This window comes from Neovison vison, chromosome 6 (genome assembly GCF_020171115.1).
Source record: "Neovison vison isolate M4711 chromosome 6, ASM_NN_V1, whole genome shotgun sequence".
In the NCBI taxonomy this organism is placed as follows: Eukaryota; Metazoa; Chordata; class Mammalia; order Carnivora; family Mustelidae; genus Neogale; species Neogale vison.
In genome coordinates, this window is record NC_058096.1 from 161265600 (window position 1) to 161291889 (window position 26290).

The 26290-nt window shown below is 39.7% G+C and overlaps 1 protein-coding gene across 3 annotated transcripts in view; it reads left to right on the top strand.

The window, feature by feature from the left end:
• Positions 1 to 26290, top strand: part of CNOT10 (CCR4-NOT transcription complex subunit 10) — a 78312-nt gene that overhangs the window by 20152 nt on the left and 31870 nt on the right. For all 3 annotated transcript variants that reach the window (XM_044252758.1, XM_044252759.1, XM_044252760.1), the window contains exons 4-10: positions 282 to 432; positions 4482 to 4624; positions 10781 to 10867; positions 11512 to 11595; positions 13771 to 13888; positions 18797 to 18946; positions 20776 to 20978. In XM_044252758.1, the coding sequence (XP_044108693.1) occupies positions 282 to 432; positions 4482 to 4624; positions 10781 to 10867; positions 11512 to 11595; positions 13771 to 13888; positions 18797 to 18946; positions 20776 to 20978 (936 nt within the window). The remainder of the gene's footprint in view (positions 1 to 281; positions 433 to 4481; positions 4625 to 10780; positions 10868 to 11511; positions 11596 to 13770; positions 13889 to 18796; positions 18947 to 20775; positions 20979 to 26290) is intronic.

Consider the following 26290-nt stretch of genomic DNA (forward strand, 5'->3'; position numbering starts at 1 on the left):
CATTGATGATACTGTCACAGTAGCAAGGAAGAGACTTGCCTTGCTTTGTGCTAGGTACTACATAAAGTCCACGAAAATGTTTTACTTAATGGAATTTTATTATGAATAAAATAATTTTGAATATGTGAGAACAATTAAAATCTAGAAGTCCTGTAGAAAAGATGGAAAAATTCAGAGTAAGAAATGGCCTTTGTTTCTGTTTGTTCATATAGATCCTTTCACTTTTGCTCTTGATTTTCTTACTGTGTGAGAACATATTCTTTGTTGATTTTGTTTCATAGGTCCACTCAGCTGTTGAAGAAATGGATGGATTAGATGATGTGGAGAACAGCATGTTGTATTATAATCAGGCAGTCATTCTTTATCATCTGCGGCAGTACACAGAAGCGATAGCAGTTGGTGAAAAGCTTTACCAGTTCATAGAACCTTTTGGTATGTTATGTCAAAAATTTTTCTATCTTTGGGGGACTTGGGTGGCTCAGTCGGTTAAGTGTCTGACCCTTGATCTCAGGTCAGGTCTTGATCTCAGGGTTGTGATATCAAGTCCCACATCGGGCTGTGCACTGGGCATGGAGCCTGCCTGGGATTCTCTCTCTCCCTCTGCCCTTCTTCCACTCTAAAAAAAAAAAAGAACTCCCTGTCTTCTCATACTTGCAGTGGCCACTGGTCCTTTTACCTGGTTAATCAAAAGCAGGGAATTACCTGTTAGTATTTAAAGAAAGAAAAAAAGCTGTGTCAGGTTTTCTTGATAGCTAGAAAAGATTAAAAATGACATCACTTTTAAATGAACCCAGGTTTTCTTGTAGCATTTCTTCCCCATCTCTCGATTTTTTTTTTTTTTTTAAAGATCTCATCCACTTGTTTGAGAGAGAGAGAGTGAGCAGGAGAGAGAACATGAGCAGGGGGAGAATCAGAGGCAGAGGGAGAAGCAGGTTCCCCACCGAGCAGGGAGCCTGATGGGCAGTCTGATCCCAGGACCCCAGGATCATGACCTGAGCTGAAGGCAGAGGCTTAACCCACTGACCCACCCGGGTGCCCCTACTCACCCTTCAGTTTTTAAAAATAACTTAGAGGGAGGACGCCTGGGTGGCTCAGTGGGTTAAGCCTCTGCCTTCAGCTCAGGTCATGATCTCAGGGTCTTAGGAGGGAGCCCTGCATCTGGCTCTCTGCTTAGCGGGGAGCCTGCTCCCCCACCCCCACCCCCAACCCGCTTGCCTCTCTGCCTACTTGTGATTTCTGTCTCTCTCTCTGTCAAATAAATAAATAAAATCTTTAAAAAAAAAAAAAACTTAGTGCTTGGGTGGCTCAGTGGGTTAAGTCTCTGCCTTTGGCTCAGGTCATGGTCTCAGGTTCCTGGAATCGAGCCCCTCTCTGCTCATCAGGGAGCCTGCTTCACCCCCTCTCTCTGCCTACTTGTGATCTCTGTCTGTTAAATAAATAAATAAAATCGGGACGCCTGGGTGGCTCAGTTGGTTGGACGACTGCCTTCAGCTCAGGGCGTGATCCTGGAGTCCCGGGATCGAGTCCCACATCAGGCTCCCAGCTCCATGGGGAGTCTGCTTCGCTCTCTGACCTTCTCCTCGCTCATGCTCTCTCTCACTGTCTCTCTCTCTCTCAAATAAATAAATAAAATCTTTTAAATAAATAAATAAATAAATAAAGTCTTAAAAAAAACAACAACTTAGAAATTATGTTTCTGATTGGAAAGACTTCATGATTTTTGTTTTTTCTCTGCTCTTTAAACACCACCTAGTGTACCCAATCTATCCTTACTTGAGCAGTATATTAAGGCGTGTTCAGGGATGTTAAGGGACAGTGAAATATTTTGTTCATTGCCTTACATTTTTGTGTGTAATCATAGAATATATAGTACAGACTATGCTAGCTTTCTTGGTATCTTAAGTTACTTATTTTACGGTTACTAGCCTTGAGTACGGTTACTAGCCTTACTTTCAAGTAAGAAAGGTGGGGACGAAGGAACAAAGAGGGAGCAAATAAAGCAGCAAAGCCAGGCTCAGGAAATGGTTGTTAGAGAGGCCTGTTTGTTTCCAGTCCACAGGCAGGCAGAATTCAGTTGTGATTTTTGTCTTTTACTCCATGTTTCTTTTAAATTCAAAACACTAATGCCAGTTCCTGATTATTATAAACACCCGAGTGCTGATGTGCTTCCCCACAGGACAAGGGGTAGAGTGTGATGGCTCCTCTGTGGGACTTTGGGAAGAGTTACAAGGTCCCTATTTGCTGTCAGCCTTTGAACAGCTGCTTACTGTGAATCTAGGGAGGCATTTTCATGGTGCTCCTCTTCTGTACTGAGGCCATGGTGGCTGGACAGATTGGGCAGGGAAACACCAGTGGTGAAGATGGTGTAAATTGTGACCTTTCCCTATAAAACTGGAAATTAGCATTATACTTCTATGTTTTTCTATAAAGCTGAGAGGGAGGTTGTTTTTTGTTAAGTAATCTCTACACCTAAGTGGGCTTGAACTTACACCCCAAGATCAAAAGTCGCATGCTCTGCCAACTGACCCACCCAGCTAGGTGCCCCTATAAAGCTGGTTTTTAGAAATTCTGGAACATTCATGAAATTCTATTGATCTATACTGTGGCTGAGTATCGAATATAACAACCAGCTAGGTAGAATTCAGGTCCATTTTTCTTCCTTGAAAATTATTATTGCTCTTTTTATTTTTTTTTTTTTTTTAAGATTTTATTTATTTATTTGACAGACAGAGATCACAAGTAGGCAGAGAGGCAGGCAGAGAGAGAGGGGGAAGCAGGCTCCCCGCAGAGCAGAGAGCCCGATGCGGGGCTCGATCCCAGGACCCTGAGATCATGACCTGAGCCGAAGGCAGAGGCTCAACCCACTGAGCCACCCAGGTGCCCTCTTTTATTGTTATTTTTAAAGATTTTATTTTTAAGTAAAATCTATACCCAATATGAGGTTCAGACTTACAACCCCAAGATTAGGAGTTGCATGCTCTTCCAACTGAGCCAGCCAGGCACCCCCCATTATTGTTATATTTAAAAATGTTACTAGGGAGATGCCGGGGTAGCTCAGTTGATTGAGCGTCCAACTCTTGGTTTCAGCTCAGATCATGATCTCAGGGTCCTGGGATTTAGCCTCGCATCAGACTCCATGCTCATCGGTGAGTCTGCTTGTGGATTCTCTCTCTCCCTCTCCCTCTGACCCTCTCCCCGCTCGTGTGGGAGCTCTCTCACTCTCTAAAATAAATAAATCTTTTTTAAAAAAGTATAAAAATATCACTACTTGGTTCTTCTACAACATGTATTTATTGAGCATGTACTGTGGACCAAAATTGTTCTGTGATGTAAAGGTAATGCAGTGAATGAAATAAAGTCTTGACCCTCATTAAGGTTATATTCTAATGGGAGAGCAACACAATAAATATAAATTGTGAGGTAGCTGAATGCCGCGAAGAAAAGCTAAAATTGGGTAAGATGGAGATGGATTGGGAACATTAATTTTAGATAAGTCAATCAGGGAAGGCCTGGGATAAGGCAGTATTTGAAAAAGAGACCTGAGTGAAGAGAAGAGATGAGCCACATGGCTGTTGAGGGGGAAAGCATTTCAGCCAGAGGTGATAGTTTATGCAAAGAACCTGCGATGACCTAAAGTTTGGTGAGAGGGGAACAGCAGAAGTCCATTGTGACTAGAGCTAGGTGGGGAGAACAGAAGCAAATGAAGTCGGAAGTAGCAAGGTAAAGTTCTGTGGCCTAGGTAAGGACTTACTGTATTAAGAATGATGGGAAGCCCTTGGCCCTTTGTGCATTGACCACCTTGATTTTAGTTTTAAATGGAATCCACTCTGTTTGCTGTGTAAGAGCAAGAATGGAATCAGGACTTGTTAGGAGGCTTTTAAGGGCTTTTGAAATTTTCTGTTCTTGATTTTAGCATTCTTTTTTAAACCTTGTTTTTCATTTTTTCTTCTGAAAGGAAAGGAAAATAGTGTTGTGACATAACAGGTTACCCTTCCTCTCTTTTTGGGCTCTTCCTCCTTTGAAATCCTCCTCAGAGTTGGACCTCAGAAGATCATCTGGCTCACCTCCCCCCTGCCTTCAGGCAGGTGAAGTATTCTCCCCATTTTACAGGTCTGCTAGCTGAGGTCTAAAAATTAGCTCAGTGATATGTAGAGGTCACATACCTAGTAAGTAGCTAAGTGGGTACTGGAATTAGGGTTTCCTTCTACCTAAAGTAATAACTCCTCGTTTCATGTGTTGGTGTTTGGTAGATATTTTTTGTCAAAGGAGTATCTGTCACTGCAATGAGAGGCCTTGAGGTGCGGAATAGAATAGCATTGTTGGTATTGTAAGTTGTTCCATGCACAGCTTTAGGTGATGAACATTCATTTAAATAAAGACTTAAGTGTCTTTGCTCTTTAGAACTTTCTGAGGAGGAGTGGTCTGAAATGTTTGCTTCACTTTGGATTATAACTTTTCTTTTCCTGTTTTTTTCCCCCCAGAAGAAAAATTTGCCCAAGCAGTGTGTTTTTTGCTTGTAGACCTATATATATTAACCTATCAAGCTGAGAAAGCTTTGCATCTTCTTGCTGTCCTAGAAAAAATGATTTCACAAGGCAGCAACAACAAAAATGGGAAGAATGAGGTAAGTGTTCTGAGGTGATCAGATTAAAATTTATGGTTAATATTTTGGGTTATTAAATATTTTAACAGCTTTATTGAAATGTATTGAATATTGAATGATCACTGTTCTTTTTTTTTTTTTTTTAAGATTTTATTTATTTATTTGACAGACAGAGATCACAAGTAGGCAGAGAGGCAGGCAAAGAGAGAGAGGGGGAAGCAGGCTCCCTGCTGAGCAGAGAGCCCGATGCGGGGCTCGATTCCGGGACCCTGAGATCATGACCTGAGCCGAAGGCAGCGGCTTAACCCACTGAGCCCCCAGGCGCCCCGAATGACTACTGTTCTTAAACTTTTTTTTTTTTTTAAAGATTTTGTTTATTTATTAGACAGACACAAGTAGGCAGAGAAGCAGGCAGAGAGAGAGGAAAGCAGGCTCCCTGCTGAGCAGAGAACCCAATGTGGGGCTCGATCCCAGGACCCTGGGATCATGACCTGAGCTGAAGGCAGAGGCTTTAACCTACTGAGCCACCCAGGTGCCCCTGACCACTATTCTTAATGATACCGTAGTATTACATACTCGAAAATGGCCAAGCGAATCTATCTTCAGAGTCCTCAGTACAAGAATAAAAACCTTTTGTAATTGTGTATAGTACCGTGATAGATGTTTCAACTAGACTTACTTATTTCATAATATATACAAATATCATTATGTTGTATACCTGATAGTATTTATGTCAATTATACCTCAATTTTTTTTAATTATACCTCAATTTTGAAAAAATATATTTTTTTAAGATTTTATTTTTTTATTTATTAGCGATCAAGAGAGGGAATACAAGCCAAGGGGCTGGGGAGGCAGTGGGAAAGGGAGAAACAGGCTTCCCACTAAGCAGGGAGCCTGATTTGGGGCTCGAGCCTAGGATTCTGGATCATGACCTGAGCCGAAAGCAGACACTTAACAACTGAGCCACCGAGGTGCCCCTAAAAATTTTTGTAGTCAATAAAAAAATCAGAAGAATTGGGGCACCTGGGTGGCTCAGTGGGTTAAAGCCTCTGCCTTTGGCTCAGGTCGTGATTCCAGGGTCCTGGGATCAAGCCCCACATTGGGCTCTCTGCTCAGCGGTGAGCCTGCTTCCTCCTCTCTTTCTGCCTACTTGTAATCTCTGTCAAATAAATAAATAAAATCTTTTAAAAAAAATCAGAAGAATTATGCCTGCCCTCAGGTGGCCCACATACTAGTAAGGGGAGACAGAGGAGTTAAAATTTTGATTAATGGCGGCAACTGACTGGCTCACTTGGTAGACCATGTGACTCTTGGTCTCGGGGTCGTGAGTTCGAAACCCACATTGACCATGGAGCCTACTTATTTAAAAAATAATTTGAGGGGCGCCTGGGTGGCTCAGTGGGTTAAGCTGCTGCCTTCGACTAAGGTCATGATCTCAGGGTCCTGGGATCGAGCCTCGCATCGGGCTCTCTGCTCAGCAGGGAGCCTGCTTCCTGCTCTTTCTCTGCCTGCCTCTCTGCCTACTTGTGATCTTTCTCTCTGTCAAAATAATAAATAAAATCTTTAAAAAAAAAATTTGATGAGTGACCTAAAAAAAAAACAAATATAATTTACATCTACAGAATCTAACATTTTAAGATGTACAGTTCAGTGGCTTTTAATATACTCACTGAGTTGTAGAATTGTCATCATTATCTAAGTTCCAGAGCATTCCATCACCCCAAAAGAAACCCTGTACCTATTAGCACTTTTCCCCTTCCCTCAACCCTTGGCAACCACTAGTGTACTTTCTATCTTTATGAATTTGACTGTGCTGGACATTTCATATAAATGGAATTATATTAATATATGGCCTTCCATGATTGGTTTCTTTCACTTGGTATACCTTCAAAGTTTATCAAGTTGTAGCGTGTACTTCATTCCCTTTTCATGTATTTCATTCTTTTTTATGGCCATGTACTCCTCCACTATATGGATTTGGCACATTTTTTTATCCATCAGTTGATGGTCATTTGGGTGGTTTTCCACATTTGACTAATATAAATGATGCTGCTGTTAACGTTTGTGTACATATATTTGTGAAGGCATATATGTTTTCATTTCTCTTGGGTATATATTTAAGAGTGGACTTGCTGGGGCGCCTGGGTGGCTCAGTGGGTTAAGCCGCTGCCTTCGGCTCAGGCCATGATCTCAGGGTCCTTGGATCGAGTCCCACATCGGGCTCTCTGCTCAGCAGGGAGCCTGCTTCCCTCTCTCTCTCTCTGCCTGCCTCTCCATCTACTTGTGATTTCTGTCAAATAAATAAATAAAATCTTTAAAAAAAAAAAAAGAGTGGACTTGCTGGATCATATGGCAGTTCTATGTTTAATCTTAGGAGGAACTACTAGCCTGTTTTCCAAATTAGCTACACTATTTTACATTCCTACCATTTTTGCCAACCTTGTTATTACCTTTTTTTTTTTTTTTTTAAACATTGTAACCATCCTGGGGTGCCTGGGTGGCTCAGTGGGTTAAAGCCTCTGCCTTTGACTCAGGTCATGATCCCAGGGTCCTGGGATTGAGCCCCACATCGGGCTCTCTGCTCAGCGGGGAGCCTGCTTCCTCCTCTCTCTCTGCCTGCTTCTCTGCCTAATTGTGATCTCCATCTGTCAAATAAATAAATTTAAAAAATTAAAAAACAAACCATTGTAACCATCCTAATGGATGTAAAGTAGTATCTCATAGTGGTCTTAATTTCTGCACTTACTAAGGGAGTGTGTTTGTATCTTTTCACGGGTGAAATGTTCAATTTACTGGATGTGAAGATTATAATTAAGACAATAGAAATCCATAATTTGGATAGACAGGGCAGCTTTCACTAGAGAAAATTTCATCATTTAAGTTCTTTAGAAAGAGTGCGTATTTATGATGTATACTGGAATAAGGGATTTGGTGTACATTAAGAATACTTCTTAGTTCTCATGGGTTTTTTATTTTTAGACTTTATTTGTATTTTTAATTATTTGTTTTTTTGAAGATTTTATTTGAGAGTGTGCGCATGCATATGTGCAAGCAGTGGGGAGGGCCAGAGGGAGAGGGAGAAGCAGGTTTCCCACCAAGCAGGGAGCCCAGTGTGGGCTTTCGTCCCAGGGCTCCAAGATCATGACCTGAGCCAAAAGCAGACACTTAACTGACTGAGCCACCAAGGTGCCCCAAGATTTGATTTGATTTGATTTGATTTGATTTTTTTTTAAAGATTTTATTTATTTATCTGACAGAGATTACAAGTAGGCAGAGAGGCAGGCAGAGAGAGGAGGAAGCAGGCTCCATGCTGAGCAGAGAGCCCAATGTGGGGCCCGATCCCAGGACCCTGGGATCACGACCTGAGCTGAAGGCAGAGGCTTTAACCCACTGAGCCACCCAGGCGCCCCCCGCAAGATTTTATTTTTAAGTAATCTCTACACCCAGTATGGGACTCAAACCCACAACCCTGAGATCAAGAGTCACATGCTCCACTAAGCCAACAGAGGTGGGTACCATGAGGTGCCGCTTTTGTTTTTTGTTTTGCTTGTCCTATAGTTGTCAAGGGATGGTCATTCTCTTTTTCTGTTCCTGCCCTTTTGTTAGAAAAGGAGTATTTGTAGGGCTCCTGGGTGGCTCAGATGGTTGGGCATCTGCCTTCAGCTGAGGTCATGATCCTGGGATCGTTTTTTATAGATTTTACTTACTTATTGGGGACAAAGAGAGGGATCACAAGTAGGCAGAGAGGCAGGCAGCGAGAGAGGGAAGCATGCTCCCTGCTGAGCAGAGAGCCCGACACAGGGCTCAATCCCAGGACCCTGAGATCAGGACCTGAGCCAAAGGCAGAGGCTTTAACCCACTGAGCCACCCAGGTGCCCCTCTCCCTTTCCTGCTGCTCCCCCTGCTTGTGCTCTCCTGCTCTCTCTGTTAAATAAGTAAAATCTTTAAAAAAAAAAAAGGAGTATTTGTATAAAACAGATCGTTAATAGTACTTTCTTTCTACCTGGGTAAGTTCTCTAAGTTTAAAAATAAACATTAGCATTACTTTTTACAATTTAACAGATGTGGATAGAAAAGAACTGAGTTAAATCATCTTAGCAGGGCGCCTGGGTGGCTCAGTGGGTTAAGCCACTGACTTTGGCTCAGGTCATGATCCCAGGGTCCTGGGATCGAGTCCCGCATCAGGCTCTCTGCTCAGCAGGGAGCCTGCTTCCTCCTCTCTCTCTGCCTGCCTCACTGCCTACTTGTGTTCTCTCTCTGTCAAATAAATAAATAAATTCTTAAAAAAAAAATCATCTTAGCATTATTCCTAAACACTGTGTGGTAAAATACTTTGTTTTTATGTTCAGTACTTATGAATGAGTTGATAAAAATATAATTCTGTTCAGCAGATGCTTGTGTCCTTTGCTAGATACTAAAGTGACAAAAATTAAAACCTTGTAGTTTACACTTTGTGTGAGAGGAGAAAGATGGGGCAGCGTTTCTCCAGGCACTGGGAGGAAGGCAGGTAGGGATGATTTTGGAGAAGTTTAAGGGTGCCTGGGTGGCTCAGTTGGTTGAGTGTTCAACTCTTGATAGTAGCTCATGTCATGATCTCAGGTTCATGAGATCAAACCCCATGTAGGGCTTTGTGCTCAGTGTGGAGTTGGCTTGAGATTCTCACTGCCTCTCCTTCTGCCCTCCCTCCCCAGATAAATAATTAATTATCTTGGAGAAATTTGGATGTCTGATTTGGGCCTTGAAAGATGTAATATAATATAATTCAACTAGTCAGAAGCAGAAGGATGGAGCAGAATAACTGTCATGGCAGAGAAACCATCACAGAAGGTGTGAGAGTGGTACTTGGAGAAATTTCTGGTAATCTGAAATGCATATTATACCTGAAAAATGTAGGTATAGGAGATCAGGAGATGAGATTGTCAACTCAAATATTGGTCACATTGTGAAGGATTTGAGATATTACTGGGAACCAAGTGTATGATGTTGGCAGTGTTTCTATAAGAAAAAGCTTATATGACATGGGGGCACCTGGGTGGCTCAGTTGGTTAAATTTCTGCCTTTGTCTCAGGACATGATCACAGGGTCCTGGGACTGAGCCCCACGTCAGTGGAGAGGCTGCTTCTCCCTGTCCCTTTCCCCAGTATCCCCCTCCTCAAATAAATAAAATCTTTTTAAAAAAATGTAGACATTGATCATTACATTTTGTTTTTGTTTTAAGAATTTTTTTTTTAAGATTTTATTTATTTACTTTACAGACAGAGATCACAAGTAGGCAGAGAGGCAGGCAGAGAGAGAGAGAGAAGGAAGCAGGCTCCCTGCTGAGCAGAGAGCCCGACGCGGGGCTCGATCCCAGGACCCTGAGATCATGACCTGAGCCAAAGGCAGAGGCTTGACCCACTGAGCCACCCAGGCAACCGATCATTACATTTTTTTAAAATGTAAACATCAAAAGTTTAGAAAAGGGCTGCCTGGATTGCTCAGTCGGTTAAGCATCTGCCTTCTGCTCAGGTCATGATCCCAGGGTCCTGGGATTCATCCCTGCATCTGGCTCTCTGCTCAATGGGAAGCCTACCTCTCCCTTACCCTCTGCCTGAAGCTGCCCCTGCTTGTGCCCTGTCTCTCTCTCTCTCTGACACATAAGTAAATAAAATCTTAAAAGAAAAAAAAAAATTGGAAGTTAAAAAATAAAGAAAAATGACACCTGTTTTGGGTTCAGAAAGATAATCTTGAGTTTTGCCTGAGTAATATCCATGCTTTTTAAACCTGGTATATCATCTTCAATGAGAGTTTCTCAAAAGTAGAATTTTCTTTAAAAAAAAGGGAAGGGGGCATGCAACGTTAAATGTCTGCCTTTGGTTTGGGTCCTCACCTAAGTCCTGACCAAGACCTGGTATCGTGGGATCCAGCCCCGTGTAAGGGCTCCCTGCGCAGTGGGGAGTCTGCTGGCCGTGTTCCTTTTCACTGTCTCTGTCAAGTAAATAAAATCTTTAAATAATTTTTTTTCCCTGTTATCCGTTCCAGATTATTACATCTGAATCTCTGGGTGTAAGACCTGGGATTCTGTAGTTTTAAAATGTTTTAGGTGTCAGATAAGCTCACTTAGAAATCACTGATTTAAATTACAGTAAAAAATTTTTATTTAATTTTGATTAACTTTGTTTAAACACCCTACAGACTGGTAATAACACCAACAAAGACGGATCGAATCATAAAGCTGAAAGTGGAGCCCTAATAGAAGCTGCAAAATCAAAGATACATCAGGTAGCATAAATTCTAAGAGAGGTTATCACTTATATTTACTAGTAGTTAAGAATGATGAAGAATATGATAGATCATTGAAAGCAGTAAATAATTCAAGGCATGTATGTTTGTTTGGCTTTGAAGTATTATAATTTAAAAGCATATTTATCCTAATTATATTTGCTTAAAATGATAATACAACATCTTTTCTTTTAATTACTTAAGAAAAGATTAAGTGAAATGGCCAGGGAATGTATTGGATGATAAAACCAGTCTGTAGACTACAAAAATTCATTCTTAATTAGTCAGGTACAGATAAAAAATGATAGGAAGTAGAGAATTGCTGAATCACTATATTGTGCACTGAAACTAATACTGTACATTAATTATATGGAATTAAAATATAAATTATTTTTTTGGAAAATTTTAATATTTTTGCTTGGAATTTAAGTATAAATTTTATTCTACCATGTTTTTTGTTTTTGTTTTTTAGAATGTATTCTAAGACTATAGTGAAAATAGGTTATTTAAGATAATTTAAAACTTGCTTTTGAAAGTAACTATTGTAAAAAGATTGGCTTGAACTTTGATTTAATTAGAAAGTAAAACTTCCAGCATGTGTAAATCCATAACAGTTCTCACATACTAGCATTTTCCTTTGACAGTATAAAGTAAGAGCTTATATCCAAATGAAGTCCCTGAAAGCATGCAAAAGGGAAATCAAGTCAGTCATGAACACAGCTGGAAATGTAAGTTTCTTCTTGATGTTTCTTTTCTTTTCTTTTCTTTTTTCCAATTTGTAACTTTTATGCCCTAAAACTTTTTTGTTTGGATAGTAGGTATTTGTCAGTCTTAAAAATTTATTTTAGTCTATTATACTGTGTATATATATGTATGTATGTGTATATATATATATATACCGCTAGATATAGAGCTTGACATTGGGATGTAAAATGGTGATCGTACTGTAGCTATAATTTAATACTTTTCTCACTTAAAATTATAGCAAGCATTTTCACTTGGTGTGTAGCCCTCAAAACCACCATCCTAAATAGCTGTCTAGTATTCTGGAAATGGCTTATCACAATATATTTACTGTTGGACACTTCAGGGTTTTTTTTTAGTTTATACCAAAATATTTATTAAAGATGTACAGTTCAACTGTATCCCAAACCTGCCACTTCCACATGATCTTTGGCTTGATAGTACCTTCAGTTTGACTAATGCTGCTAGAGTATTTGAGATAAAATTACTCCTTCCTTCCACTCCCTCCACCCCACTCCTCCACTGATAACATAATTTTTAAGATGGTGGAGGAGAAAGAATTATGAACATTCTTGATGCTTTTGGGAAAACTGTTAACATTTTAAATACGAAAGTCATAAAGAGAAATAATTTGGTTTTGAACTATTGTAGTAGTTTGTACTACAAACAATAGTTTGTAGTAGAAATGATTCAGGAAAAGTGACCCTAGAAATCCTAGGCAGGATCCACATTAGTCACTGAGTCAGTACTCAAGTGATTTTTGAGGAGAACAAATTGTAGCCAAAGTCTGAGGAGGGTAGACTTGAGGCTAAGAGGGAAAAACCTAATTAGCCAGCTAACCATTATCAAATCTTTTTGAGATAAAAGACATGATCCTTGCCTTAACAGAAGCCATAGTCACCAGGAAGAGAGAAAAAGGAAAATAAATAATTGTATTGCAGGGTAGTAGTAATACCTAAATCAGGAGGAAGTACTGCTACCTGGAATAAGCTTTGGAAGCCCTTGTTTCCTCAACCTGAGGAAGAGCAAAGCATGAACAAGGACTTAGAAGAAAAGCCTATAGCTAAGCTAAAGTGAATAAATGATGAAACCAGGATCCCTGATGTCCTCCTAGATGAATGTTCAGTTTGTAGATCTATGCATGCTTTTGCATTCTAAATAGGTATGATACACAGCCATCAAAAGAAATGAAATCTTGCCATTTGCGACGACGTGGATGGAACTAGAGGGTATTATGCTTAGCAAAATAAGTCAATCAGAGAAAGACACTTATATGATCTCCCTGATGTGAGGAAGTTGAGAGGCAATGTGGGAGTTTGGGGGGTAGGAAAAGAATAAGTGAAACAAGATGGGATTGGGAGGGAGACAAACCATAAGAGACTCTTAATCTCATGAAACAAACTGAGGGTTGCCAGGGGGAGGGGAGTAGGGAGAGGGTAGTGGGGTTATGGACATTGGGGAAGGTATGTACTATGAAGTGTGTAAACCTGGCTATTCACAGACCTGTACGCCTGGGGCTAATGATACATTATGTGTTAATTAAAAAATTAAAAAGTAAAAAAATAAATAGGTATACAGATGATCCTCCACTGGGAGGATTCTTAGGGGAAGTGAAACGTGGTCTGCCATCCAAAATGTGAAATTTGTCACATGCAAGATGAGCTTTCGAAAATAAGGCATTCTGTTAGGTAATTCTTCCATCCATAGAATGATACTTCTTTTTTTCTATCTGGAAAGGCATTGGATTATTTGTATCCCTTTGGGTTCTGATGAATGTGCATCTACCCTAAAAAATAAGGGAGACCTCCAGTCTTTCTAAACAGTCATTGAACTGAAGGACCTAATTAAATTGGCTTCCAGTTAATAGTATAATAGATGAAGGCAGTCTGTTGATGATCTGCAGACTGTATTTTTATCCATATATACTGTCTGTATTTTTTTTAGGCAGACTCTTAATTCATTTGATAAGGTGCTCTCTTGATAGGTTTAATTTTTTTAGAATGTGAAAGCAATGAAAAATTGTGAAGCTACAGTTTTTTGTGAGCACGACTTAAATGATTCATTTATGCTCTTGAATACATGCCAGTACAGCAGTATGATTATTATCTCACAATAGACATCTGAAAACAAAATATAAGCAACTTATATTTTCTTTACAGTCTGCGCCCTCTCTGTTTCTTAAAAGCAATTTTGAGTACTTAAGAGGCAATTATCGGAAAGCTGTGAAGCTATTAAATAGTTCAAACATTGCTGAACATCCAGGATTCATGAAAACAGGTAAAAGAAAATTGTGAAATTCTAGTATTGTCTTCCTGGCTCTTCTCTCTTTTGTTGTTTGTTTCATTGAGTGCTCTTCAGTATGATTTTTGCTAGTTTTTTAAAAACGAAATGTTTTATTATTTCTGCTGCAAAAAATTCTTAAGAACTTATTCTATTATTTGTTTCCACTTTATTTATTTTATAGATATATTTATTTATTTTAGAAAGAGCAGGAGTGTGCACGGGGAGGGCCAAAAAAAAGGGTGGGGGGAGAAAGAGAAAAGAGAGAGAAGCAGATTCCCCACTGGTTGCTGAGCCTGAGACTGGACTGATCCTAGAGCCTGTGTCAAAACCAAGAGTTGGATGTTGGATGCTTAACCTACTGAGCCACCCAGGTACCCCTATTTATTTCCATTTTAGAAGCTTCTAAAAGGAAACTTCTCTTTCACTTCACGTATGCTTTCTTTCATTTCATTTTTTAATACCAGCCAACAAATTATGTCCAGGACATAAGGTCCTTGGGCTTTTACTTTGTGAAATGAAATCTTTTAAGGAAATGAGATGATAATGTTTTTACTTTTCCCTTTTCTCCCATAAAAGCTGTGAGCATATGATTTTTTAGACTATTAACTATAACAAAAATATTTCTATAAAGTTAAGAAGGTAATTATCATTATCTGTTCTCTATTTAGAAAGTTGCTGTTTTTTTAAGATTTTATTTATTTATTTGTCAGAGAGTGAGAGAGAGAACAAGCCAGTGAGCACAACAAAGGGGAGCGGCAGGCAGAGGGAGAAGCAGGCCTCCTGCCAAACAAGGAGGCAGACAGGGAACTACATCCCAGAACTCTGGGATCATGACCCTGACCCAAAGGTAGAGGACTAAGGGACTGAGCTACCCAGGCATCCCTTTTAAGAAAGTTTTAATGAGGAGCGGCATCTGCGTAGCTTAGTCAGTTAAGCGTCCAACTCTTGATTTTGGCTCTGGTAATGATCTCAGGGTAGTGAGATCAAGGCCTGCACTGGGCTCCGTGCTGGGTGTGGAACCTGCTTAATTAAGATTCTGTCTGCCTCTGCCTCTCTCCCTGTCTAAAAAAGAAAACTTTAATGAGTTGCTTAATACTGTTGGTAAAATGAAAGGTAAAATTTGAGGCTTTCTTTTAAATTCACATCATTGCTGTTTTATGGGGAGAAAGGAGGAAAATCCATTTATTCAAGAAGTGAAGTCAAACATTTGAAAATGTTTTATCCCAAGTTTAAAATGCAAAGATGGGGGGCTCCTGGGTGGCTCACATTGGGCTCTCTGCTCAGCAGGGAGCCTGCTTCCCCCTCTCTCTTTGCCTGCCTCTCTGCCTATTTGCCATCCCTTCTCTGTCAAGTAAATCTTTTTTTTTTTTAAATAAATAAAATATTTTTTAAAGAAATAAAATAAAATGCAAAGATGGGGGTGCCTGGGTGGCTCAGTTGGTTAAGTCTCTGACTTTTGGTTTCAGCTCAGGTCATGGTCTCAGTATTGTAAGTTTAAGCCCCATGTGGGGCTCTGTGCTCAGCGTGGAGTCTGCTTTTAGGATTCTTTCCCCCTTCGTTCCTCCCCGCCTTCACATGTCCACACACTCTCTCAAATAAATAAATAAATAAATAAAATCTTAAAATGCAACAGATGAAATAAGTTTTTTGGGATGTTTTGTTTTAGATTCTATTCAGATACGAAGATAGAACACACAAGGGCACACAAGAACACACAAGGGCACCTGGGTGGCTGAGTCCATTAAGCATCTGCCTTTGGCTTAGGTCATGATCCCAAAGTCCTCGGATCAAGCGCCAAGACGGGCTCTCTGATCAACAGGGAGTCTGCGTCTCCCTTTCCCTCTACCTGCCGCTCCTCCTTGTTGTGCTTGCTCTCTTTCTCTCTCCCTGTCAAATACATAAATAAAAGAAATTCTTAAAAAAAAAAAAAGCATACCTGCAGACATACTCACTGCCCCCTCCCCTTTACCCATTCTGTTAAGTGGGGTTGTAAAAGATGGAGAAAAGCAGTTTGTTCCATTACAGTTCTCTTGGATATTCTTTTTTTTTTTTTTTTAAGATTTTATTTATTTATTTGACAGAGATCACAAGTAGGCAGAGAGGCAGGCAGAGAGAGGAGGGGAAGCAAGCTCCCTGCTGAGCAGAGAGCCCAGATGTGGGCCTCGATCACAGGACCCTGGGATCATGACCTAAGCCAAAGGCAGAGGCTTTAACCCAGTGAGCCACCCAGGTGCCCCTCTCTTGGATATTCTGTTTATTCTGAGTAACCATTTTTAACTCTGCTAAATTTTTGGTTTTGCTTTTTTTATTGTCATAATTTCCCCTCAGAGGCCTGTAACAGCCAAACACTGAAATGATCTTTCAGACTAAATATTCAGTATCCTTTGAGAAAATTTTGCTTAGGGTTGTCTTGATACAGATTTCAGAATCAATATTATTAGGCTCAGGGTGCCTGGGTAGCTCAGTGGTTAACTCTCTGCCTTCAGCTCAAGTCATGATCTCAGGGTCCTGGGGTCAAGCCCCGCATCAGGGTCTCTGCTCGGCAGGGAGCCTGCTTCCCCACCTCTCTCTCTGCCTGCCTCTCTGCCTGCTTGTGATCTCTCTCTCTGTCAAATAAATAAATAAAATCTTTTAAAAAAATACTATTAGGCTCTACAGTGGAGTGAGGAGCAGGACATATAGTTGCCTAGTCAACAGTTAAAATGATCTAATGGGGGGCGTCTGGGTGGCTCAGTGGGTTAAAGCCTCTTGCCTTCGGCTCAGGTCACGATCTCAGGGTCCTGGGATCGAGCCCCACATGGGGCTCTTTGCTCAGCGGGGAGCCTGCTTCCCCCCCTCTCTCTGCCTGCTTGTGATCTCTGTCAAATAAATAAAATCTTCAAAATAAAAAAAGATCTAATGGGAAAGATTTTTATATAGTAGTTATATATTTTATGTACTAGTATTTTTATATAGTAGTTATATATATTATGTACTAGTTTTTTTCCATAGTTGTTAGTTTTAAAATATTCATTTCTCATTTGTAAAATTTAGTTTTTGCTGCTGATAAAATAGGCTTATTGGAGAAGATTCGGGAATAGAACATTCCTTAAATTGTTCACAGTGCCACTACCAGAGGCAGCCTCCTTTAAACATTTTAATGTATATCCTGCTATCTTCCGCTGAAGTCTACTATTTGTCTTTTTGAAATACACATCAGAAGAGAATCTTTAGATTTCAGTATTAAGCATTGACTATTCTGAGTGTTAATTTTGTCAGTCTAGTCTGGCATTTTATTTTTTTATTTTTTTAAACATTTTATTTATTTATTTGACAAAGAGAGACAGTGAGAAAGGGAGCACAAGCCAGGGGCAGAGGGAGAGGGAGAAACAGCTTCCTGCTGAGCAGGGAGCCTGATTCTGGGCTTGATCCCAGGACCCTGGGATCATGACCTGAGCCAAAAGCAGATGCTTAACGACTGAGCCACCTAGGCACCCCAAGTCTGGCATTTTATATCATTGTGGAAAAGACTATCAGTAAATTGTTTTGGAGTATTTGGAAGCAGTTTACAAGAAGAAAACTAAAGGTTGGGTTGCTTTCATTACACCAAAATAGAGCCCAGAGAAATGAAGGGTTGAAATGTAAAAATCATAAAAGCAGCTAAAGAAAACTTGAATATTTTAATATTGTGGGGGGGAGACTTGAGTAAATTTCATCCAAAATGCAAGAACCATAGAGTTTAGGAAAGATGATTTATATCACCACATAAAAATATAAAACTTTTTATGATTAAACACACATACATACACACTGAAGCAGGTCATAAGATAGGTGACACACTGGCTTTGAGGACAATATTTTAAACAGATGTGCAGGATTCTGTAGCATAGTAACAGGTAACCAATAGGAAAAACGTCCATAACCAAATTTTTAAAAATGGGTGAAGAACAGAAAGAAGCAGTGTGTGTATTACAGGATAAGAAATAAAAATGCCTGGGGTGCCTGGGTGGCTCATTTGGTTAAGCCACTGCCTTCAGCTCAGGTCATAATCTCTGAGTCCCAGGATCCAGTTCCACATCAGGCTCCCAGCTCCATGGGGAGTCTGCTTCTCTCTCTGACCTTCTCAGCTCTCATGCTCCCTCTCACTTTCTCTCTCTCAAATGAATAAATAAAATCTTAAAAAAAAAAAAAAGAAAGAAAGAAAGACAATTGCCTAATAAGCTTGAGAAGATAGATGCTCAGCGAGTGATAAAGAAATGTGAACTAAAAGAACAGTGGAGACTTTAACAAGCAAAAGCGGATATTATATATTCTGTTTTATGTGTTCTTGCTACTCAGTATGTTTCCATATCTATTGATTCTTTGAAGTTTCTACATATTTTGTTGTGTGGATGCAATGTGTATATTGTTACTAATGTTACTTTTTGTCCTTTGCATTATTGTATTATTTGCCTATAGTTATTTAAAAATCAGAAGAAGAGATTAAGCAGGCTAAGAAAATCAATGGGTAGGGTTAGTTTATCACCTTTAATAAAAGATTTTATTTTTTATTTATTTTTTAAAGATTTTACTTATATATTTGACAGAGAGAAAAAGAGATCGCAAGTAGCCAGAGAGGCAGGCAGAGAGAGAGGGAGAAGCAGGCTCCCTGCTGAGCAGAGAGCCCGATACGGGACTCGATCCAGGACCCTGAGATCATGACCTGAGTCGAAGGCAGAGGCTTAACCCACTGAGCCACCCAGGCACCCCTAATAAAAGATTTTAAAAAGGAAAGGATCTTAGAAAATTTTCAGATGTCCTGAATTTGAGATGCCTTAAAACTTTTCCATAAGGACTAGGTAGAATTGCTGTTGCACTGCCAGTTCTTGTGTGGCATTTGTCAACTGTAACATTTTCGGACAAATTTATTTGTGTTTTTGTCAGGTGAATGCTTGAGATGCATGTTCTGGAATAATCTTGGTTGCATCCATTTTGCCATGAGCAAGCACAATTTGGGAATTTTCTACTTTAAAAAGGCTCTACAGGAGAATGACAATGTTTGTGCACAGCTCAGTGCAGGGAGCACTGATCCAGGTGAGCCCATTGCTGGTGGACAGTTTGTATTTTACTACTTGAGAGCATGATATTAAAGATCAAGCGTCTGAGCACTGAGTAACGTACAACATTGTTGAGTCACTTATGGTGAGTACTATGAAGTGTGTAAGCCTGATGATTCACAGACCTGTACCCCCTGGGGCAAATAATACATTATAAGTTAATAAAAATAATTTAAAAAATAAATTAAAAGAACAAAAACAAAAAAAATATTGTTGAATCACTGTATTGTATACCCAAAACTAATATAACATGGTCAGTAAATTATATTGGAATTTTAAAAATAATTTTTTTTTAGAGAATAAATAGGTAGAGGGTATGTGCTATGTTGAGTGCTGTGAAGTGTGTAAACCTGGTGATTTCACCGACCTGTACACCTGGGGCTAATAATATATGTTTATTAAAAATTTTAAAAATTATTAAAAAAAAAAAGAATAGATAGCTGGTGATCAGTGTCTGGTCAAAATGCACCCATATGCGCCTGCCTACAATTAACATTGACCCTGACCAACAGGTTTGACTCTGGGGATCTTTCGTAGATGTGGCCACTTCAAATAGCAAGGTAGTAGGAGTAATTATCAAGGAAATTTAAATTACATTCACTTTTTCATGGATTTGAAAATCAGTAATCCATTAGGATAATGTTACAAAGCAAAGTATGTTGCTAAGATTTCTTGACTACTTTTTTTGGTGTTTTTGTTGTTGTTTTCTTTTGTTTTTTAAGTAAGCTATATGCCCAGCATGGGGTTTGAACTCACAGCCCTGAAATGAGGAGTTGCATGCTTTACCTACTGAGCCAGCCACGTGCCCCTAAACTAGTTTTATTATAGCTTCTTTCCAAGGTTTCACATGGGATGTTATAGGCAGCCTGACAGTCTTTATTTTTTTAATTTTTTGCACCTGATAATCTTTGAGCAAATTCCTGAAGTCTCTTATGTTAATATTCATATGCTATGGATCCTTGACCTGGAATGCTTAAAATCAACCAGTTATTTAGCTTTTTTAAACATAAAAACACTGAAGAAATGTGTATCCAAAATCATAAGTAGTCTTATTTTGTTGTAGACTATGAAACTTCAAATAAGCAAGTATACCATAGTCGTCATAGATACAGTATATTTTTTATTTTCATAGGTTCCCAAACCCCTGCTAACATTAGCAGAATACTTCTGGCTAAGAAAGCACATTACAATAAAATGGTTAACCAAAATGAAAGTTACAATAGAAAGTGAATCTTCTAAAAAGGTAGCAAGTCAGTGGGTCCTATCTTTGTTTTCCTGTCTGGACCATTGTTACCTGGGGAGCTGGCAAATAAGAGACATCTCTGGCTACACCAGCACAAGCAACTGAGATGACTCTGGAGAATATTTGTGGAGTTGAAGATAAAGATCATCACTAGCAGAGAGCTATTACAACTTTACACTGGTCTAGAACAGCTGGGTGGCTCAGTTGGTTAAGTATCTACCTTTGGCTCACGTCATGATCCCGAGTTCCTGGGAATCATGTTGGGAATCTCTGCTCAGTGGGGAGTCTGCTTCTCCCTGTCCCATGTGGCTCTTCTGGCTTATGCTCTCTCTGTCAAATAAAATCATTAAAACAACAAACAACAGCAAAAACTTCACACTGGGGTCCGTGGTATTAAACAAGGTAGTATTTAAGTATTTAACAGTGTTTTCAATGTAATGTAATTAATGTAATTAATACATTACATTGATGTAATTACATCAATGTTATGTAATGTAAGTGTGTTCAATGTAACGGTTATTTTTAATCTAATGATTTTTTTTTTACCTAATTTGTATCATTAGGCAAGAAATTTTCGGGAAGACCCATGTGTACATTGCTAACCAACAAGAGGTATGAGTTGCTATATAACTGTGGCATTCAGCTTCTTCACATTGGAAGACCTCTTGCTGCATTTGAGTGTCTGATTGAAGCTGTTCAGGTTTATCATGCAAATCCCCGCCTCTGGCTAAGGCTGGCTGAATGCTGCATTGCTGCAAATAAGGGGGTGAGTGCTCCTTGGATATCTTTTTGTTCAAAAAACTTCCCCTTGCTTGTTACATAGAAAACAAAAAATACTTGGAAACACACAAGACGTCATTCTCTTATAACTCTCAGGGAATTTATAAAAATAGTCTGTTCTTTAACAGTTGGATAAAAGATTTTAGTTTCTTAAAGTCATTTGTTAACATTCTGGTTCTTAAAATATAGCAGGCTGTATCAGCAGTCGCATTAAAGAGGTGAAGCCAACGAGAGGGCCATATCTGTTGGAACAGTGATCTACTAGCAGCTGCTGGGTCAGGGTCCATATCCTCTGCTGGCCTGGCCTGAGTATGGTATGTACATCAGGTGGTTAGAGTAGGACTAAGACCATGAGTGTGGACAGAACTGTACAACACTACCTTTCCTTTGGTGCCTACGGGCTTTACTTTTGATTCAGTAAATGGTTCAGAATTCATGGATTATCAGGCTGTTTCCTTCACACCTTTCTCACCAGCGACTGTGAGAATTAGGCCAGTTTACATGGGTGTCCTTGCCTAGATTATCTGCACGTAGTGGTTGGTGGAAGCCTTTGAAATCTCAAGTGGGGAGTGGTCAGTAGGAGTAAAAGAAAGACAGGTTGTATCAGAACTACCAGATGCCTGTATCACCCCATTTCCTACCCACCCCCCACCCTTGCTGTGCTCTTTGGCTGTGTGGAGATTGGCAGGCCTGGCACCTGAGGTTTGCCTGCCATAGATGATATAGATGTTTTTGCGCTCCTTCTACTGCTGAACAGCACTTCCTGAGAAACAGCTGCAAAAACTAACATTTAGAAGTATGTTTGCCTGGCAGTATTCACACATGATACTGAAGTAGTTTATGATTTGGTATGTATATACCACTAGGGGAAGAGATAAGTGCTATCTTTCAAGGGCTTTAATCATTTATTTGTCTGATTTGTCTTTTAAAAGAACTTTTTTTTCTTTTTAAGATTTTATTTATTTGAAGAGCGAGAACACAAGCAGGGAGAACAGAAGGCAGAGGGAGAGGGAGAAACAGGCTCACTGCTGAGCAAGGAGCCTGATGTGGGACTCAGTCCTTGGACCCTGGGATCATGACTCAAGCCGAAGGTAGATGTTTAACTGACTGAGCCACCCAGGCACCCTAAAAGACAACTTTCTTATTGGATAATTCTTAAATAAACTGACAATTCTAGGTAGTATTTATACTTTTTTAAAACAATCTCTAGAAATTTCTTACTCTTTTTTTTTTTTTTTTAAGATTTTATTTATTTATTTGACAGAGAGAGATCACAAGTAGGCAGAGAGGCAGGCGGGGTGGGGGGAAGCAGGCTCCCTGCTGAGCAGAGAGCCTGACGCGGGACTCGATCCCAGGACCCTGAGATCATGACCCAAGCCGAAGGCAGCAGCCTAACCCACTGAGCCACCCAGGCGCCCCAGAAATTTCTTACTCTTTAATCCATTGATGAATGTAAGGGTTGGAGGCCTCTCATTTGGATAGTTATTGGAAACCAGGTAATTAGATCTTCTTAGGAGTAGAGAAATACAGTAAGGTTTAAAATTACTTATTTTTAGAAATAGTACCTTTAGGATTGTCTTCATTCTGTGGATTTTATTATGAAATCCTCCTCCCCCCAATTTTCTTATACAAAGTTCTAAATTTCTAATTTTTTTTAAAAGATTTTATTTATTTTGAGAGAGAAGAAAAAGTGTGCACAAAAGGCAGTGAAGGGCAAACAGAGAAGGAGAAGCAGACTCCATGCTGAGTAGGGAACCCAGTGCAGGGCTCAATCCCAGGATTGTGGGATCATGACCTGAGATAAAGGCAGACACTTAATCAACTGAGCCACCTACGTGTCCCCGGAATTTCTGATTTTTGAAAAATGGTAGGGGTGCCCTGGATGGCTATGTCAGTTGAGCATCCAACTCTTGGTTTTGGCTCCCATTGGGTTCTCAGAGTTATGGGATGGAACCCTGCATCCAACCCTGTACTCAACAGTGTGGAGCCTGCTTGGGATTCTCCCTCTCCCTCCTCTGCTCCTCCCCCCTGTTCATATACACTCTCTCTGAAATAAATAAATAAAGTCTTTTTTTTTTTTTTTTTTAAGATTTTATTTAACTCATTTGACAAGAGAGGGAGACACAGCAAGACAGGGAACACAAACAGGGGGAGTGTTAGAGGGAAAAGCAGGCTCCCCACTGAGCAGGGAGCATGACGCAGGTCTCGATCCTAGGGTCCTAGGATCATGACCTGAGCCAAAGGCAGCCACTCTAAATGCACTGAGCCACCCAGGTGCCCCAGTAAATAAAAAAATTTTTTAAATGGTAAAGATGACTTGATTGCCATAATTTGGTGAATCTCGGAACACTCAGTTTGTGCTACAAATAGGACTTTACCAAAAATAATTATCTAGGGGCGCTTGGGTGGCTCAGTGGGTTAAAGCCTCTGCCTTTGGCTCAGGTCAGGATCCCAGGGTCCTGGGATCGAGGCCCGCATCGGGCTCTCTGTTCATCAGGGAGCCTGCTTCCTCCTCTCTCTCTGCCTGCCTCTCTGCCTACTTGTGATCTCTGTCTGTCAAATAAATAAATAAAATCTTTAAAAAATAATAGTAATAATTATCTATGTCTATGCTTCTCCTTCTAAAAAGGATCTGAAGTGCCCTAAAAGACAGTGAAAACAACCCCCAAAATAATCCTGAATAAAACCAGAAAACAGGGGTGCCTGGGTGGCTCAGTTGTTGGGCATCTGCCTTCGGCTCAGGTAATGATCCTGGGGTCCTGGGATCCAGCCCCACATGAGGCTCCCTCCTTGGCAGGAAACCTGTATGTCCCTCTGCCTGCCTCTCCTGCTTGTGTTCCCTCTCTCACTGTCTCTCTCTCTCTCTCTCTCTCATAAAAATCTTTAAAAAAAAAAGGGAAAACAAAATCCCAATAAGTAATATAAACTCCAAATAAAATTCCATAAAATGTATTTACTCAGTATAGAAGGAATATTGAACAAAGCAGTTTGTACCTTCAGAAATAAAATCATTTTGGAGGTGCCTGTGTGGCTCAGTCTGTTAAGCAAGTATCTGCCTTTGGCTCGGGTTATGATCCCAGGGTCCTGGGGACGGGTCCCTGCTTCTTCCTCTGCCCCTCCCCTCTCTTGTGCACTCTCTCACTCTGTCTCTCTCTCAAATCTTTAAAAATAAATAAGTAGATAAATTCATTTTTTAATAAGAAGAACCAATTAATTGTTAAATTGGTGATGCTGAGATGATTTATGTCCTGTTTATGTGATGCTCATTGCTTCAGACCTGCTTTTAGCAGAAGCAGGGCTTATGCTTATTGGGTCGGGGTAATATATGTGAGATCTGCTCATTACAGAATGTAGACGTAATTGTAGGAAGGTATTTAAGCAGTTTAAGAGAAGACTATTAAAATATATAAATAAAATGTGCTGTTTATTTTTCTTAGTTCTGAAACTCAGATATGTTGAGTGCTATTGCTGTTATGGCAGTATAAAGTAATATTTTAATTACATATGATTCTTCGACATCATGACTCATCTGACACACTTTCTGGCTATTGGTGTATTATTTAAAGTATAGTTTATTATTGTGGATTTTTATTTCCATTCCATCTTTGTTTTCATCTATTACATATTCACAATCTAGCCATCTGATCTGTGTGGATGACCTTAAAGATCAGGAAAGAATGTATGGATGAATCTGGGGCACCTGGGTGGCTCAGTGGGTTAAGCCTCTGCCTTCGGCTCGGGTCATGATCCCAGGGTCCTGGGATCGAGCCCCGCATCGGGCTCTCTGCTCAATGGGGAGCCTGTCCCCCCCCCCGCCTCTGCCTGCCTCTCTGCCTACTTGTGATCTCTGTCAGAGAAATAAAGAAAAAAATCTTAAATAAATAAATAAATAATATTTATTATTTATAAAATAAATAATATATAATATATAATGTTTATTATATATAATTTTATGTATAATATTTATATAATAAAATAAATAAAAAATAAAATCTTACAAAAAAAAAAAGAATGTGTGGATGAATCAGAATCATTCTAAATTTATCACCACCACTAGGAAAAGAAGTCAGAATGGAAGTCCCTCCCGGTACTGGTTCAGAATATCCACATTCTGTAATTTTTCATTAATGTTGCTTGGCTACCTCCTCGACACAAAATTTCCAATCAGAGAGGGACCTAGGTGGTTCAGTCGGTTAAGGGGCCAACTTTTGGTCTCCACTCAGGTCATGATCTCACGGTTGTGGGATCGAGCCCCTCATTTGACTCTGTGCTCAGTGTGGAGTCTGCTTCAGATTCTCTCTTCCTCTCCCTCACTGTCTCTCAAATAAATAAATAAAATCTTTTAAAAATATTTTTTACTTGGGGCACCTGAGTGGCTCAGTGGGTTGAGCCTCTGCCTTTGGCTCAGGTTATGATCTCGGGGTCCTGGGATCAAGTCCCACATCAGGCTCTCTGCTCAGCGGGGAGCCTGCTTCCCCCCTTTCTCTCTACCTGCCTCTTTGCCTACTTGTGACTTCTCTCTCTCTCTTTAAAATCAATAAATAAAATCTTTTTTTTTTAAAAAAAGAATATGTATTCTCAAAAAATATATATTTTTTACTCAGAACAGTTCTGTTGTCTTTTTAAGCATGTTGTATTTTTTAAGCACTGTGTATTATTTTTGTTTAAAATGAATATGCAAGTGAGTCCTTGTTTTATTAGAAGTCATAAATAGAAGTACAACCATAATAAACTTCTAGTAGGAACAGCAAGTAACAGTACAGAAACATTATGCTTAGAGAAGGACTTTCAGCAGGGCAGAGTTTAGCTCTGAGTTCATATGAATTGGCTCCAGTTTATTCCTGCATATGAGAATCTGCCTGACTTTATATGACTAATTGGGAATCCACCTCAGGTAACTCAGAGACTTTGAGTGAAAGGGACGATAAAGGCAGCTGACACCCACCATTAACTTGCCATAGTAAGATGATGCATCTTAGTGAAATATCCTAAAATACTATATATGTGTAAGTAGCTTTTACTGTTTTCTTTTACAGGGTTTTAGGATTTTAATTTCCTAGAAGGCAAGAATTGAGCCCATGTAAATTTCAACATATAGCTTGTCCAAGTTTAGAAGTTGTTGACAATTTAATGCTTCTAATGAAGAAGGACAAGATTTGTGTTTTAGAAAATAGAGGTGTTTCCCTTTTTCATTGAGTTTTTGTGGCTCTCCTATGTTTCCTTACTCTGATGTCAAAGTACCGTAATATGCAGCATGGTTCCTGGGATGTAGAATGTTCTAAAGAAATGCTTGAGTCA